Source organism: Plectropomus leopardus, chromosome 2, assembly GCF_008729295.1.
Source record: "Plectropomus leopardus isolate mb chromosome 2, YSFRI_Pleo_2.0, whole genome shotgun sequence".
Lineage (NCBI taxonomy): Eukaryota > Metazoa > Chordata > Actinopteri > Perciformes > Serranidae > Plectropomus > Plectropomus leopardus.
This window is the reverse complement of record NC_056464.1, coordinates 220,092-234,189: the sequence shown is the minus strand read 5'-3', so window position 1 is coordinate 234,189 and position 14,098 is coordinate 220,092. Positions and strand designations below refer to the sequence as shown.

Here is a 14,098-nt window from a genome sequence, read left to right as displayed (position 1 = left end):
ATGCTTACACAGACGAGGAATTTGACTCCGGTTAGCTTTGCTCTCAATGTACAGGAATTAAACATTAAATATAAAAAAATTAAAACAGATAGAAACAAAAATTTATAGTTTTAAATTTATGTATGTACAAGCCCTAATTAAACAATTTTAGCTAATATATACAAGTCTGTGTGCATCGTAGTGCAGTTTCAAGGAGTGTAAAGAATCTGACATAAGCTTAAACAAGATAACAAATGTGTGATGTATATAAAAAAAAATGCAAAAGGTCATATGGTTAAAAGCAAGATAAAAAGAATGTAAATTGTGCATTAGTGATTATTCCAACACTGTGACCGGTAAGAGTTCATCAAAGTGACAGTCTGGGGGAAGAAACTGTTTCTGTGTTTGGTTATTTTGGTGTGCAGTGATCTGTATGTTCTACCAGACGGGTGGAGTTTGAAAAGTTTGTGTCCAGGGTGTTTGGGGTCTGCAGCGATGTTAGCTACCCGTTTCCTGACCCTGGACCAGAATAAGTCCTGGATGGTGGGGAGCTCGGTCCCGATAATCTGCTCTGCAGACCTGAATGTCCTTTGTAGTCTGTTCCGGTCCTGTTTAGTGGCAGATCCAAACCAGACAGAGATGCAAGTGCAGAGAACAGACTGAATGATGGCGGTGTAGAACATGATCAGCAGCTCCTCAAGCAGGTTGAACTTCCTGAGCTGTTGTAGGAATTATAGCCTCTGCTGGGCCTTTTTCCAGACAGAGTCTATGTGTGTGAGAGATTGTAGATCCCAGAAACTTGAAGGTATCCAAAGTAGACACTGTGCTGTTCAGAATTGTGAGGGGGTGAAATCTACTACTGAAATCCACTCTTATCTCCACAGTCTTGAGCAGGTTCAGCTCCACCAGAGGACTAGCTGTTCTACCTCCTGCCTGTATGCAGACTCATCATTGTCACGGATGACACCAGTGACTGTGGTGTCATCTGCAAACTTCAGGAGTTTTTTGATGCTCCCCAGCCTAACCTGCTGCCTCCTGTCAGTCAGGAAGCTGGTGATCCATGGAGGGCTTCTTGGGGACTGGGAAGATGGTGGAGCGTTTGAAGCAGAGAGGTACTTCACACAATTCCAGGAATTGGTTGAAGATCTGGATGGAGATGGAGGTCAGCTGGTCAGCACAGGCTCTCAGGCAGGAGGGGGGGACACCATCAGGTCCTGGAGCCTTCCTGGTCTTCTGTCTCTGAAAGGGCTGTCGCACGTACTCTTTGCAGATCAGTAGTGCAGGAGGGGAATCCGAGGGGAGGGGGTGGCAGGGGGGGCAGATTGTTCTATTAATTGGGAGGCTGGTGTGAAAGAGTCCTTTTTTTAAACCTGGTGTAGAAGCTGTTCAGGTCATCTGCCAGTTGGCGGTTTCCCATGGGAAGGGGGGATGGTCTCCTGTCGTTGGTGATGTCCTGCAGGTAAACTGATACAGGGCTGTTGGCTAAGAAGCTGTTTTGTAGCTTTTCAGTGTAGCTCCTCTTAGCCACTCTCATCGCCTTTGTCAGATTTCTGGCCCGTTCCCCACTTCTGTAGGCCTCTTCCTTGGCCTGACGCAGCTTCCTTAGCTTTGGTGTGAACAGGATTTGTTGTTGTTGAATGTGAAGGTCTTGGTATACATGCACATGCCCTCACAAAAAGTGATGTAAGACGTCACAGTGTCAGTAGAGTTGAGATCTGAGCTGGGGTGAAGGAAAACATTTGACGTTTATGAAAAACGTCTCAAAGTGAGGGCTGCATGATTTCTTCAGCACTGTGACATCTGTACACCAACATGTGTTTATGTATGTTCCGCCTCTCCTCATCTTCCCCGAGAGCTCCGTGACGTGGTCCACTCAGAAGAGCTGGAATCCTGGCAGCTGTAGTGCACTGTTCAGGACGTGTTCACCGAGCCAGGTTTCAGTGAAGCACAGGGTGTTAGAACTGCAAAAATTTAAAAAAAAAAAAAAAGTTTTTTGAATCGAGAAGCAGCAATTTATCCATCTTATTTACCAGGGAGTGGACATTCACCAGGTGAATGGATGGGAGAGGAGTACGAAATCTCCGCTGCCTCAGCTTGATGAGCACTCCTGGTCACATCCTCCATCTGCGTCTCTGGCAAATCCCAAAGAGAGCCGCTGATGCTCCTCCGAAATCTCTGAGAAACTTTCCATTTCAGTAAAAACTGGTGAAAACGTTCCAGCAGAGAGCCTTCCAATATTTAGGAGTTCCTCTCTGGTGCATGTGACCAGAGAGGGGGAGCCAAAGACAGAAAAAAACAAACAAAAATACAAGAGAACGAAGAACCAAGGCGGCCATCCGTTGCACCATCTTGGGATACTTTAATTTGAAACTTATTGTTATCCTTCTGCCTCTGCTCTTTACGTTCCAATATTCTGCTACCATGATGTCAACAAATGCACATGAAGTGATGATGCTGTACATGGTTATGTTTAGGCAGCAACACTACATGGCAAACAACAGAAGGACGTTGACATACACATGCTAACACGGGATGGTCAGGTTTAGGTGACAGTCACAGATGGTTATGTTTAGGGAAAGGAGGCACATGGGTAGGTGTTAGGGAAAAAAATCCATCCATCCATCCTTCATCCATTTTCATCATCTTATTCAGCTGCTAGCATTCTTCCTCCCAATGCTCCTGTAAGTCCCCCTTTCCTTAATGAGATCACAATAAAGCCACCTCAAGTCCAGAAAGTCATCATTGGACATTTCATTTGTAATGATGCAACACCATCCAGTCACAGCCAGAGCAGAGTAAGAACCTTCTGAGGACAACTGCAAAAGCTTAATGGCAAGGTCAATGATGACACCTGGCACACCCAGGTGGACCTACTTCTCAACGATGCTACCCTGTCTGACTCTAAAAAAGTGGAAATAATCATAGAGAGCCTGCTCAGCCCATTTGCTGACATTGTCAAGCTGCTTGGAACAAATGCACCCCTTGAGGCTTACCTCACTCAGCTTGAATCAGCATTTGGAGAGGATGGTGAGGAGCTATTTGCAACTTTCTTGGGTTCAAACCAGATGTCCTGGGAGAAGCACCTTCAAGCTCTCCTTATTAAAGCCATCTCCATAGGGGCAGTTTCACCTGAAGAGTCCGACATGTACTTACTCCGGCAATTCTGCTGGGGGTGCTGGGAACAGAGCTTGATCATTGGTCTTCAACTTGAGCACCAGAAAGCTGATCCCCCATCTTTCCCAGAATTATTTTTCCTTTTCAGAACAGAAGAGGACCGGCCGGCATGCAACGAATGTTCACTGAGTCTTGCACATGTCAGTGTTTGAAGAGGAACCTGTTGCCAGGAACCTGTTGAAGTTGCCTAACTTTGGAAACAAGTGGCACAATTAATACACAAAGAAGGAAAGGAGTCTAAACATCAAGAGGATCCAAGCAACTCTACAAGGAAGGAAACACCCTTGCAAAGTGAAAATATAGCAGCCCGTGTCACAAATCCTTAGACATCCCGGACTCCCATTCCACCAAGACCATGGTTTTGCTTTAAGTGTGGAGACCACGGCCACATTGCAGCAAACTACACAAATGGACCTAACCCTGACCCTCTGAGACAAAAGTGACAGATTCTGGGAGCACGGAGCCCGCAAAGCATCTTTAAACTTGGAGAGGCTCCTGCTGTGGTACGACCAGGAGCTGAGGACGTCGATCGGATAATTCCCATAACAATGACCCACAATGTGGAAGAGGAGACAGAGCCCCTGAAGACACTGATGGACTCAGCCACACCCTACCTCCTGGAGTTGTGGGCCCCCGCTACATTTCTACAGTCTCTTTACAGGAGAAACAAGGTGTGATTCTCGATACCGGATCTCAGGTCATGACCATCTCAGAGATTTACTATTGCAGATATCTGCCATCCCTCCCCATTCAGCATTTCCATCATCTGCTCGAGGTTGAAGGGGCTGGGGGTCAGCCTGTGCACTATCTGGGCTTTGTTGTTCTAACTTTCCCTGAGAGTGTTACTGGGGCAGAGGAGAAGTTGACTGCTCTAGCCCTTGTTGTTCCGAGATGCCAGTTTAATAGCAGAATTCTACTGTCGGTTGGCACAAATGTTTTGCTGCAGCTCTACCAACGTGGGATAGATTGTGACAGGCCGACCTTCCTGAGAAGGTCAGACGTCGTTGAATTGCTCCTCCAACACGTCATTGGTGAAGTATCTGCTGCTAAGAGTGTAATGTCCCTTAACTCCTCACAGTCTGTGCCCACTGACACAAACAACTGCTGTGAGATGCCTTTTAAAGAGCTATCAAGGTGAACACCCCAGTGACAGGGGGACTGTAAAACACTACCTTAGAGAGCTCCTTGATGCTGGAATAATAAGAGAGTCCTAGTGCCTAGGAAGCAGCCCCCCACAAAAAGGAACAAAATTTGAAAAATCTGAAACATACAAACATCAAAACATGCACACACATGCACACACTACCCACATATACCCTGCCTAAAATAATCTAATATTTAATCTCTATTGGACTCCTGAAAATACACATTATACATCTTTCATGTCATTGGGTGTGAATTCATCATTGATTCATCATAAGTATGTATCTGACTTTACTTAACACATACAATGGTAATGTATGTGTTGATACATGATACAGGATGGACTGTTATAGTAATCAGTGGTCAGTGGTCGTCCAACTGAGAATGGGAAAGAATCTGTTTTGTTTGTTTTAGAGTGCTGAAATGGGGTATGATGGGATCTGAGTTTGATGGAAAGTCACTCATGGCTGCTTGAAAAATGCTTCCAGAGTCAAAACATGACTAGTCTAAGTCCAACGATGTTTGCTCTCCCAGCAAATCTTCAGGATCCAGTCTGGTCTTACGACATTTTAAGGAAAGTGGGAAGAAAAGTAAAAAAGTGAAATTTTGATGTTTTTCGTGACTGTTTCTCGTGTGTTTCACTATGTTAGCCTCCTCCATTGCCTTCTTTTGGTGCGTTAGAGTGACATCAGCATAGATTAATTGTTTTTACTTTCAGTTTTAGCACTAACCTATATTAGGAGATCAGAACTGCACTGTATAATATTGCTGCAGGTGGCATCTCATTTCTAAACACTGCATATGCACATCAACAAGTCTGAGAGAGGTGTTCACCACTTTCCATGCAAAGTTTGTGATTAATAAAAACAAACTTGATGGGAGAATGTGCACACCTGTCGTAAAACGATGTTGCAGTGGTGAAATAAAGGTTAATTTCGCCACAAATTACACGTTACTTATAGATCCGCTTTCGCAGATATGAGGCAGATCCACCTTGGACAATTCCAAGTTGATTTTAGGTTTAATAAAGGAAATCACGGACTTAAAGACGTACGCACAGTTTTATAAATCTGAATATTCAGTTTTGAAAATCTGAATTATGGAAGCACACCAATTTCTGTTACTAGTAGTATTAATCTTTTTATAAATGAGACCACTGTAGTGTTCCATTGAACAAGTATTCTGTGTCTTGTGTCTTACTCTGTCCCTCCTGGTCATTGTCCATGACCTCAGCCTGAGTAATCCACTCCATATAGCCCTTGAGGTCTTCATCCAGCTGCTGGGTTTCCCTCAGCTTCTGAAACTCTCCACGAGACTTGGCCTTCTCCCGCTCTTTTGTGAACTCGCTTGAAATGAAGCAAGACAACAAATCTGAAGCACTCTTAGAGATAATGTGAACTGCAGACACAAAAGATTGTAGGGTAAGCGGACAGAGCAAAGAGTAAATCATGATTATGCCAAAAAAAACATCTCAAAAAATGTATGGAGGAGTAATATTTATATTTAGGATATTCCTACCCACTGAGCACACCCAAAACAAGGTTCAGTACGAAGAAGGAGCCAACCAGGATGAGTGTGGTAAAATAGATCCATGGCCATTCCATTCCTATAGCATCGTTTACCTGTCAAACAAAGCACACATTTTTGTCTTTATTAAAGAAATAAGAACATGTAACTTATATTTTGAAACAGCAACATCTGCCTTGTGCTAAGGCCTACAAAATGTTTACCAACAAGTGAAACACACTTGTATTGCCTGTATACACAGAGATAGATCAGAATATAAATATCCTACTACTATAACTGGACAGTGTATGCTTGTGTTTGTGTGTCCCACTATTCCTCAAAACACATTGCTTCAATCCCAGCTTAAACAGCCACAATTAAAAGGTTATGGGGGCCAGCCTTTACATGGTTTATTTTTTATTTTTATTGTGAAATTAATATGGAAATTTGATGGAAAAAACACTGATCTATAAAGGAATGTTTAGGCTACGTGACATGACAGAGGTCCATTTTTATGGATGCAGTGTCAACAGAGAGTGTTTGATGTAACACGATGCAGCATAATGTCTGACGCTCATGTCCAAACAGGACATTGTGGTGTGTCTGGAGCTGCAGCTGGCAGCAGCATGTTGTTTTGCTGGCGTGAAGGGACAAGCGATGTTAAGTGGCTATCCAGCGCGTCCAGCTCCATGGATTGTTGCATGGCTGCTGTGGCATTTGACAGTGTTCTAATAATCTCCACCAAAATGCCATTAAGCAACATTGCAGCTTTGGCTAGATTACTTATAGGCTGTTGAGTGGACAACCCGTGAGGCAAATGAAGAAATAAGAGCCGTTCTGGCTTTCCTCCATGAACAATTGTTTCAACTGAAATTATTTCTGTTTCTACTGAAATTTTCAGTTGTGTTTAGCATTTCACCAGTGTTTGTGAACACATTTCATTATTTTATACAAATAGTGTGTGTGTGTGTGTGTGTGTGTGTGTGTGTGTGTGTGTGGATTTCAGTATGTCTTGCGAGGGCATTTCAGTACTGTGTGTGCGCAGATTACAGTAACTCCTTATTATCCAGTTGCCCCAACAAGTCTCTGAAGTCTCTCCAACTGGTGCAGAGCACTGCTGCACGTGTCCTATCGGGTACCAAAAAAAGGGATCATATTCTTCCTGTTTTAGCTTCTTTGCACTGACTCCTTGTAAAATCCAGAATTGTATTTAAAGTAGTTCCCAAAGTCTCCAAATGTAGAATGGGAGCCAGAGCCTTCAGTTTCACGCTCCCCTTTTATGGAACCATCTTTCAGTTTCAGTCAGGGAGGCAGACACCGCCTACACTTTTAAGGGTAGACTTAAGGCCTTCCTCTTTGATACAGCTTATAATTAGGGCTGGCTCAGGTTGCCTTGACCAGCCCCTAGTTAGGCTGACATAGGTTTAGTCTGCTTGTACTTTCTAGGATACACTGAGCTCCTTTTTCCTTCTCTTGTTCCTTCCATCTGCAAACACTGTTGTCTTTGTACTGTATTACACTAACTTGGTTACCTCTCCGGAGCATACGTGCTCCCTTTTTTTGTAGTTTTCCTGAAACTTGGCTGCAATCTTGGCTGCGCCTGGATTGTGGTGATGGCTGTGCTGATGCTGTGACCATGCCTTTGGCCATGCTCGTGCTGTGGCTGCACTGATGCTGTACCTCCAGCTTGCCTTGATCGTGGTCTTGGTTGTACTGTTGCTGTGGTCCTGTCTGAGGCTGTGCCTTTGTTGTGGGCTTTGGTTGTACAGATGCCGTGATCCTGCTGGACCCGACCATCTACTGCCATTATTATGCATCATGCCTCTAGTATTAATGTATGCATGGGGCTCTTGTTAACACCTATGATTTTTGCACGTAATATTACATGCTATCATAGAGTGCATTTAGTCATTTTACGTCTATCACTATTGTTATACAATGCTATTGTTACCATTATTGCTGTGCTTCTCTCCCCCTCTCTCCCCCTCTCTTTCTCGATCCATTTTGTCATTACTGTAATTTAATTAATATTTACAACATCTTTTGCACATCTGTCCATCCTGGAACAACTATCCTTCCTCAGTCACTCCTCCTGAGGTTTCTATCATTTTTTTCCCCATTACAGGTTTTTTTGTGGGGAGTTTTTCCTTAGACGATGTGAGGGTGTAAGAGCAGAGGGATGTCATATGCTGTAAAGCCATCTGAGGCAAACTGTGTTTTGTGATAATGGGCTTTATAAATAAAATTGAAATTGAAATTGAATTGAATTTGAATGAGACTGGTTCATATGTGAATGTGAGAGGTAATTATGAATAATGTTCCACACGGCCCCTCATATGCATGGGTAGATTTGTAGATGTATCAAAAAGTCGTTTAAATACACGTTTACTGATGTTATAAATTTAACGTATTTGTTCTTGTGATTGTGACTGTATGATAATTTTTCTCGAAATGCGATGATTTTGATCCACCGGTAAAATAATTTAAAATTTCCAATCTGGCAACACTGCTGAGAAGAGAGAAAGAAATTCAAGATGGCAACTATTGAATGTGTTTAATATACTGTTTGCTAGTTTTAAGTTAATGGCACTTGTTTAAGATATCGGGTCATAGTGCTAAGATGTCGTCCATCTTATCTGCTCAGAGAATGCACCAGCATTTTTATTGTTGTTGTGTACATCCCCCCAGATCCAAATACAAAACAATGCACTGCAGAAATTGTATAATTTTATCAACAGCAACATCACCAAGCACCTTGATGGAATTTTCATAGTAGCTGGTGATTTTTGACAAACAGACCTCACATCTGTCTTACCGAAATTCTACCAGCATGTCCAGATCCCCACCTGAGGAAGAAATACCCTGGACAAAGCCCTCCCATGACCTCACTTTGGCCTTTCAGATCATATCTCTCTGTTTCTTCTGCCATCATATTGCTTGCTGATAAAAAGGGTCAATCCAACAGATAAAACTGTTAAAGTGTGGACAAATGAAGCCACAGCAGCTCTACAGGACTGTTTTGAGTGCTCAGATTGGCAAATGTTTAAAGATGCTGTCACTCAAGATAACAAGATCAGTCTTGAAGAATATACATCTTCTGTGACATCATACATCAGCAAATGTGTTGGTGATGTCGTGATCACAAAGACAGTGAAATTATTCCCCAACCAGAAAGCCTGGATGAATGGGAAGGTGAAGGTTCTTTTCAAAGCAAAAAAAGCTGCCTTTCCGTCAGGTGAAATGGAGGCATACATCACTGCCAGATCATGACTGAGAGCTAGCATCAAGGAAGCTAAGAGGAGACACCATCAGAAACTGGAGAGAGACCTCAACAGCAACAGCACTAAAGATAGGTGGCAGGCAATTCAAAATGTCACAGGCTACAAAAGCGCCACCATCATATGTGAGGCAACACTGCCGGACGAGCTGAACACATTTTATGCTGGCTTTGACCTCCTCAAAAAAGACTCAGCTGTGAAGTCGACTGGGGACTGACTGGCGACTGATGTTCTTGTGTTTCAAATACATGGGCCAGACATGGCCATCGAACAGACCGGGGGGGTCTGGCATCGCGTAGTTCCTAGAGCACCTCCTCTTTTTGCATTCTTCATATGGGATGGAAATAAAGTAACGTTGGTTCAGCACGTCGATCAAAGGTCCATAGGTGTAAAGCAGAAAGCCCTCCACAATAAGGATGTGAGTTTCCTCTTCCTCATGGTCAGACTTTGGGACGATCTCGGTGTCCAGGGTGTTGTTGACGCTGTGAGACTTCTCAAACTTCACTGGGTTGTCCAGCCATGCATAGATTGTACTCATCATGGCGTCCGACTGGGGAGTCAACTTCACAGCTGAGTCTTTTTTGAGGAGGTCAAAGCCAGCATAAAATGTGTTCAGCTCGTCCGGCAGTGTTGCCTCACATATGATGGTGGCGCTTTGTTTATATTTACTTTATTTTACTTTGAGTTTTTTCACAGTGGGCGGTCCTCTGGACCCCTCCAGAGGACCGGCCACTGTGGCCCCCCAGGGCTGGGTACTCAGCGCCATCCTGTTCACACTGTACACCCATGACTGCACTCCCAGATGACACCACCATCATAGGCCATATTATAAACAACGATCAAAGTTCATACTGGGAGAAAATCAACAGTCTTGCAGAGTGGTGCACAGAGAGCAACCTACTGCTCAACGTCAGTAAAACAAAGGAGCTGATTGTTGATTTTAGAAAGAAGGAGGCAAAGACACACACCCCTGTCTACATCAATGGAGCCGAGGTAGAGCAGGTGAACAGCTATAGGTTACTTTGAATTGCCATCACTGACAGCCTATCTTGGTCATCACACATCACCACCCAGGTTAAAAATGCACAGAAAATACTCTACCTCCTACGGAAACTCAGGAAGGCTAAATTCTAGAGCAAGATCCTGGTTAACTTCAACAGAGGAGCAATAGAAAGCATACTGACTAGAAACATCATGAACTGCCCAGAGCATTGCTAGTACCCATCTCCAGAGCATTAGTGACCTTGGTGAAGTGAGGTGTCTGCACAGAGCCCAAAGGATACTGAAAGATAGCACCCACCCCAGCCACAGTCTGTTCACCCCGCTATCATCTGAGAAAAGATACAGCAGTATCTGCTGCTGTACCACCAGACTACAGAACAGCTTCTTTCCCCAGACTGTGAGAATCATAAACCCCTCCCTCAATGCCAAAAGATGTAGCAGGATTTTGTGACTAATTTCAATATCATTTCTATTAAAACTAAGTTTAAAAAAATGACTAATAAATATGCCTTGTACTTTGAAAAGAGTACTAGAATATTGTAGTCAAGTACAAGTAATATTACTTACTTATTATTACTTACTAGAAATGTGACTAGAGTATAAGTGAAAGTACTTTAAATAACTTTAAATAAGATTTATTTAAGTAACAGTTTAAAAAAAGCAACATGAGCCTCAATGTCAAAATCAACAGTAAATTAAATTTCTATAGACAGCCCTTTGCAGCCTGTTTATACTACTGATTATTAATCAGTTCAGCCTTACTAGAGTTAACTAGAAAAGAAGCAAAACTCAGATGAAAATGACTGACAATTAATAAAACCTCAGTGAACACTGGCAACAGGTGCAAAAAGCAATATTGAGATGCACATATCAAACAACCTGACACTTCTTATAGAACCAACAGCAAAATAAAATCATCAGACAACATGGAGTGGTCTGAACAATAAAGTGAACAGAAATTACATAAACACATTACAGCAATAATAATAATAATAAAATAATAATAATAATAATAATGATAATAATAACTTAGATTTATATAGCACCTTTCACAGATAACCTAAGGACACTGCTTAGGTTACCTTTCAGATAACCTAAGGACACTGCACAATTAAATAAAAATGTAACACAAACAAGCAAATAAGGTTGTAGGCTGTGGTGAACAGATGGTGTTTGAGGAGTTTTTTGAACATGTCCAGAGATCAGGGGTTTTTGATATTTATTGGGAGTGTGTTCCAGAGGGTGGGGGCTGTGACACTAAAACTCTGTGTCCAAGAGTACGGAGTCTTGGTGTGGGGAATGGAGAGCAGGCCTATGTCAAGGCCTATTAGTCCAGTAAAAGACAGGCATGAAAAAATGAGTGCTGTCCTATCATTACAAGACCAAAAGGTAGCGGTTATCAATAACTACGTTAGAATTTGGATTTTGCACTCGTTAAAGTAAAAGGTGCAACACTCTCCATTTAGGAGAGAATTAAATTTTATTTATGATAGTTTCAAAACAAAATTCACTCAAATGAGGTTGCAGGAAAACTAGAGATCAACAAAGTATCAACAAAAATTCACTTTTACAAGGTAATGGAAAACTTGAGTCCAACAAAGTATCAAAATAAAAATAGGTTTCAAACCTGAACAATACAAAAGCTTGAGCAACAACAAGACTTGGCATGAATACGGCGCTGGTTCACTGGCTAACGAGACAAGACGAACTGGCACAGGACAAAAGGAGACGCAGACTATATATACACAAGGTAAGGGGAAACAGGTGGAGACAATCAGGGGGGGGCCGACAATCACAACAGCGGGAAAACACACAAAGGGAGGAAGTAAGGTGACCTGAAACAAGAGGAGAGTTAGGATTTCAAAATAAAACAGGAAATCACAAGACAACATGGACACAAGACAAAAAAACAACTTAACACAACTTCCTTGACATGACAAAGTGTTACCGTTCTTGCAATGACTCAATCCTGTTCTTTGTCACTTTACTTAGGGCGAACAAAGACTGACTTATAATCACAGGGATTTCATTACGTTACTTAAATCACCTGATGACCACTTACAGTGAGTTATACTCACATTATAATACAATATAATAGGGATTATAATGTATTATAAAATATCATTATGTATCACAGCTATGAGAACTTTAATACACTTTGAGCAAATATAGTGAGTGGAGAGCAAATATGTAGTATGGACACCTGACCTGTTAAGTCATTATAAAATGAATTATAGTGTATGATGACTGTTGTAAGTACTCTGACAATTTATAAATGCTTATAATTATATGCACACTATAGCAACCCTGACTATGTGTCAGCCCTGCAATAGTCTGGCAACCTGTCCAGGGTGTATCCTGCCTCTCGCCCAATGACAGCTGAGATAGACTCCAGCCCCCCACGACCGAAGTGACAAGTGGTTACAGACAATGAGTGACTGAGCATCTCTGACTACATACAGGCACAAAACCAAAATCTGATCATACTTTACTCAACCAATTTAGAGATATATCAAAGTAAAAGTTTCATATTTCTACCTTGCATTGACTTCAAATCTGAGACTAGAGGTGCAGTGAAAGCATATTGCTACATAGTGATGTAGAAATATGCATGTGTGTGTCTGTGTGTATTACATTTAATTCAGTTTAATTTAATCCTAACTTGACTAAGTAAATAAGAATTAAGGAAGACAACTTCAAAAACATGCTATAAGCACAAACTGGTTTGCTTTTAGATTAGACTAATAGCTTACCCAGTAAAGGACATCTGTCCACCCCTGTGTGGTGATACACTGGTAGACGGTCAACATTGAAAAGCCCAGGTTGTCAAAATGGGTGATTCCATGGTTAGGGCCTGGCCAGCCAGCTCGACACTCTGTGCCATTGATGGTACAACGCCGACCATTCCCCGCTTGAGCACATGGAGCCGGCTTCTCATTCTCCACTGTCGCAAAATGTCTGAGGGTCAGAGAAGGATAACGAAGGTTATTGTAACCCTATTCTGTTAGCTCAGGTGGAGTCCTCTACTTGACTCTATGGGTAATACTCTCCTCCAGTAATCAGCAAGTATTAGCCCACTGAGATTTCCATAGATGTAGCCAACCAGTCAGGACATGAATACCCCTAACATCCCGGATTAAGCTATTGCACTGGATGGGCGGACCTTGTTGGGAGCCACAAGGACACAAGACTCCAATGCAAATTCAAAAATTGCACTGCAGGAATTAAATAATGCTATTAGCAACAACATACCCGAGCAATCGGATGGAATCTGCATAGTAGCTGCTGATTTTAATCAACTCAACCTTCAGCTCCAAGGATGTGGCAGGATCAAGGACAAATGTAACTTTGTTTTATAAACTTTGTATAAAAAATGCCTAATAAATCTACCTTCTACCCCGACAGGTCCCTCACCACACACCACTGGGGATGCATCCATCCATAAACACTGTGATGTAAGAGGTCACTCATCCGAGAGATACTCCTACAGCAGATTTTGTGGGAACCCCCATTGTCTTAGGTTGTCCTAAGCTGAATGGGGAATGGTAACCAATGGTGACAAGTTTTGCTCGTGCTTCTTAGCATCAAAGTGAAGGATAGTAAACCAATTCCGTAGGTGATGCATATGCAGCAGCCCCAACCGTAGCACCAGTTGCCATTAACCCAAGCACCTGCTGGTCAATGTTGTCACCATTGCAAGAAGCCACAGTTTGCAAACTGATGTCTGTCTTTATTCTGTGTGCCTGCTTGCATTGAGCACATCCCTCAGATATTTCACCTGTTGGTGAAGAATGCATTGTTAGAGAATGCACCCTTTAAATCGAAGGTGGTGAACCAGTCTCCTCGCTGGACCAGTTCCAGTAAATGCTAGAAGGTTAGCATTTACTGGAACATCTGTAACATCTTGTGGGCAACGTATTGGTTTGGGTTGCAGAGACCCGAAAAGGATCTGAACCCTCCGGTCGCCTTTGGAACTAGAAAGTATGTGAAGTAAAATCCCTTATTTCTGTCTCAAT

The 14,098-nt window shown here is 42.5% G+C and overlaps 1 protein-coding gene across 1 annotated transcript in view; it reads right to left on the bottom strand.

Moving 5' to 3' along the window:
- Nucleotides 1-13,517, bottom strand: part of LOC121950059 (dihydropyridine-sensitive L-type skeletal muscle calcium channel subunit alpha-1-like) — a 73,369-nt gene extending 59,852 nt beyond the window's left edge. The window contains exons 1-4 of the mRNA XM_042495974.1: nt 13,480-13,517; nt 12,836-13,040; nt 5,815-5,918; nt 5,497-5,642 (exon numbers count right to left, since the gene is read on the bottom strand). Of these exons, the coding sequence (XP_042351908.1) occupies nt 5,497-5,642; nt 5,815-5,918; nt 12,836-13,040; nt 13,480-13,517 (493 nt within the window). The remainder of the gene's footprint in view (nt 1-5,496; nt 5,643-5,814; nt 5,919-12,835; nt 13,041-13,479) is intronic.
- Nucleotides 13,518-14,098: the final 581 nt, after the last annotated feature.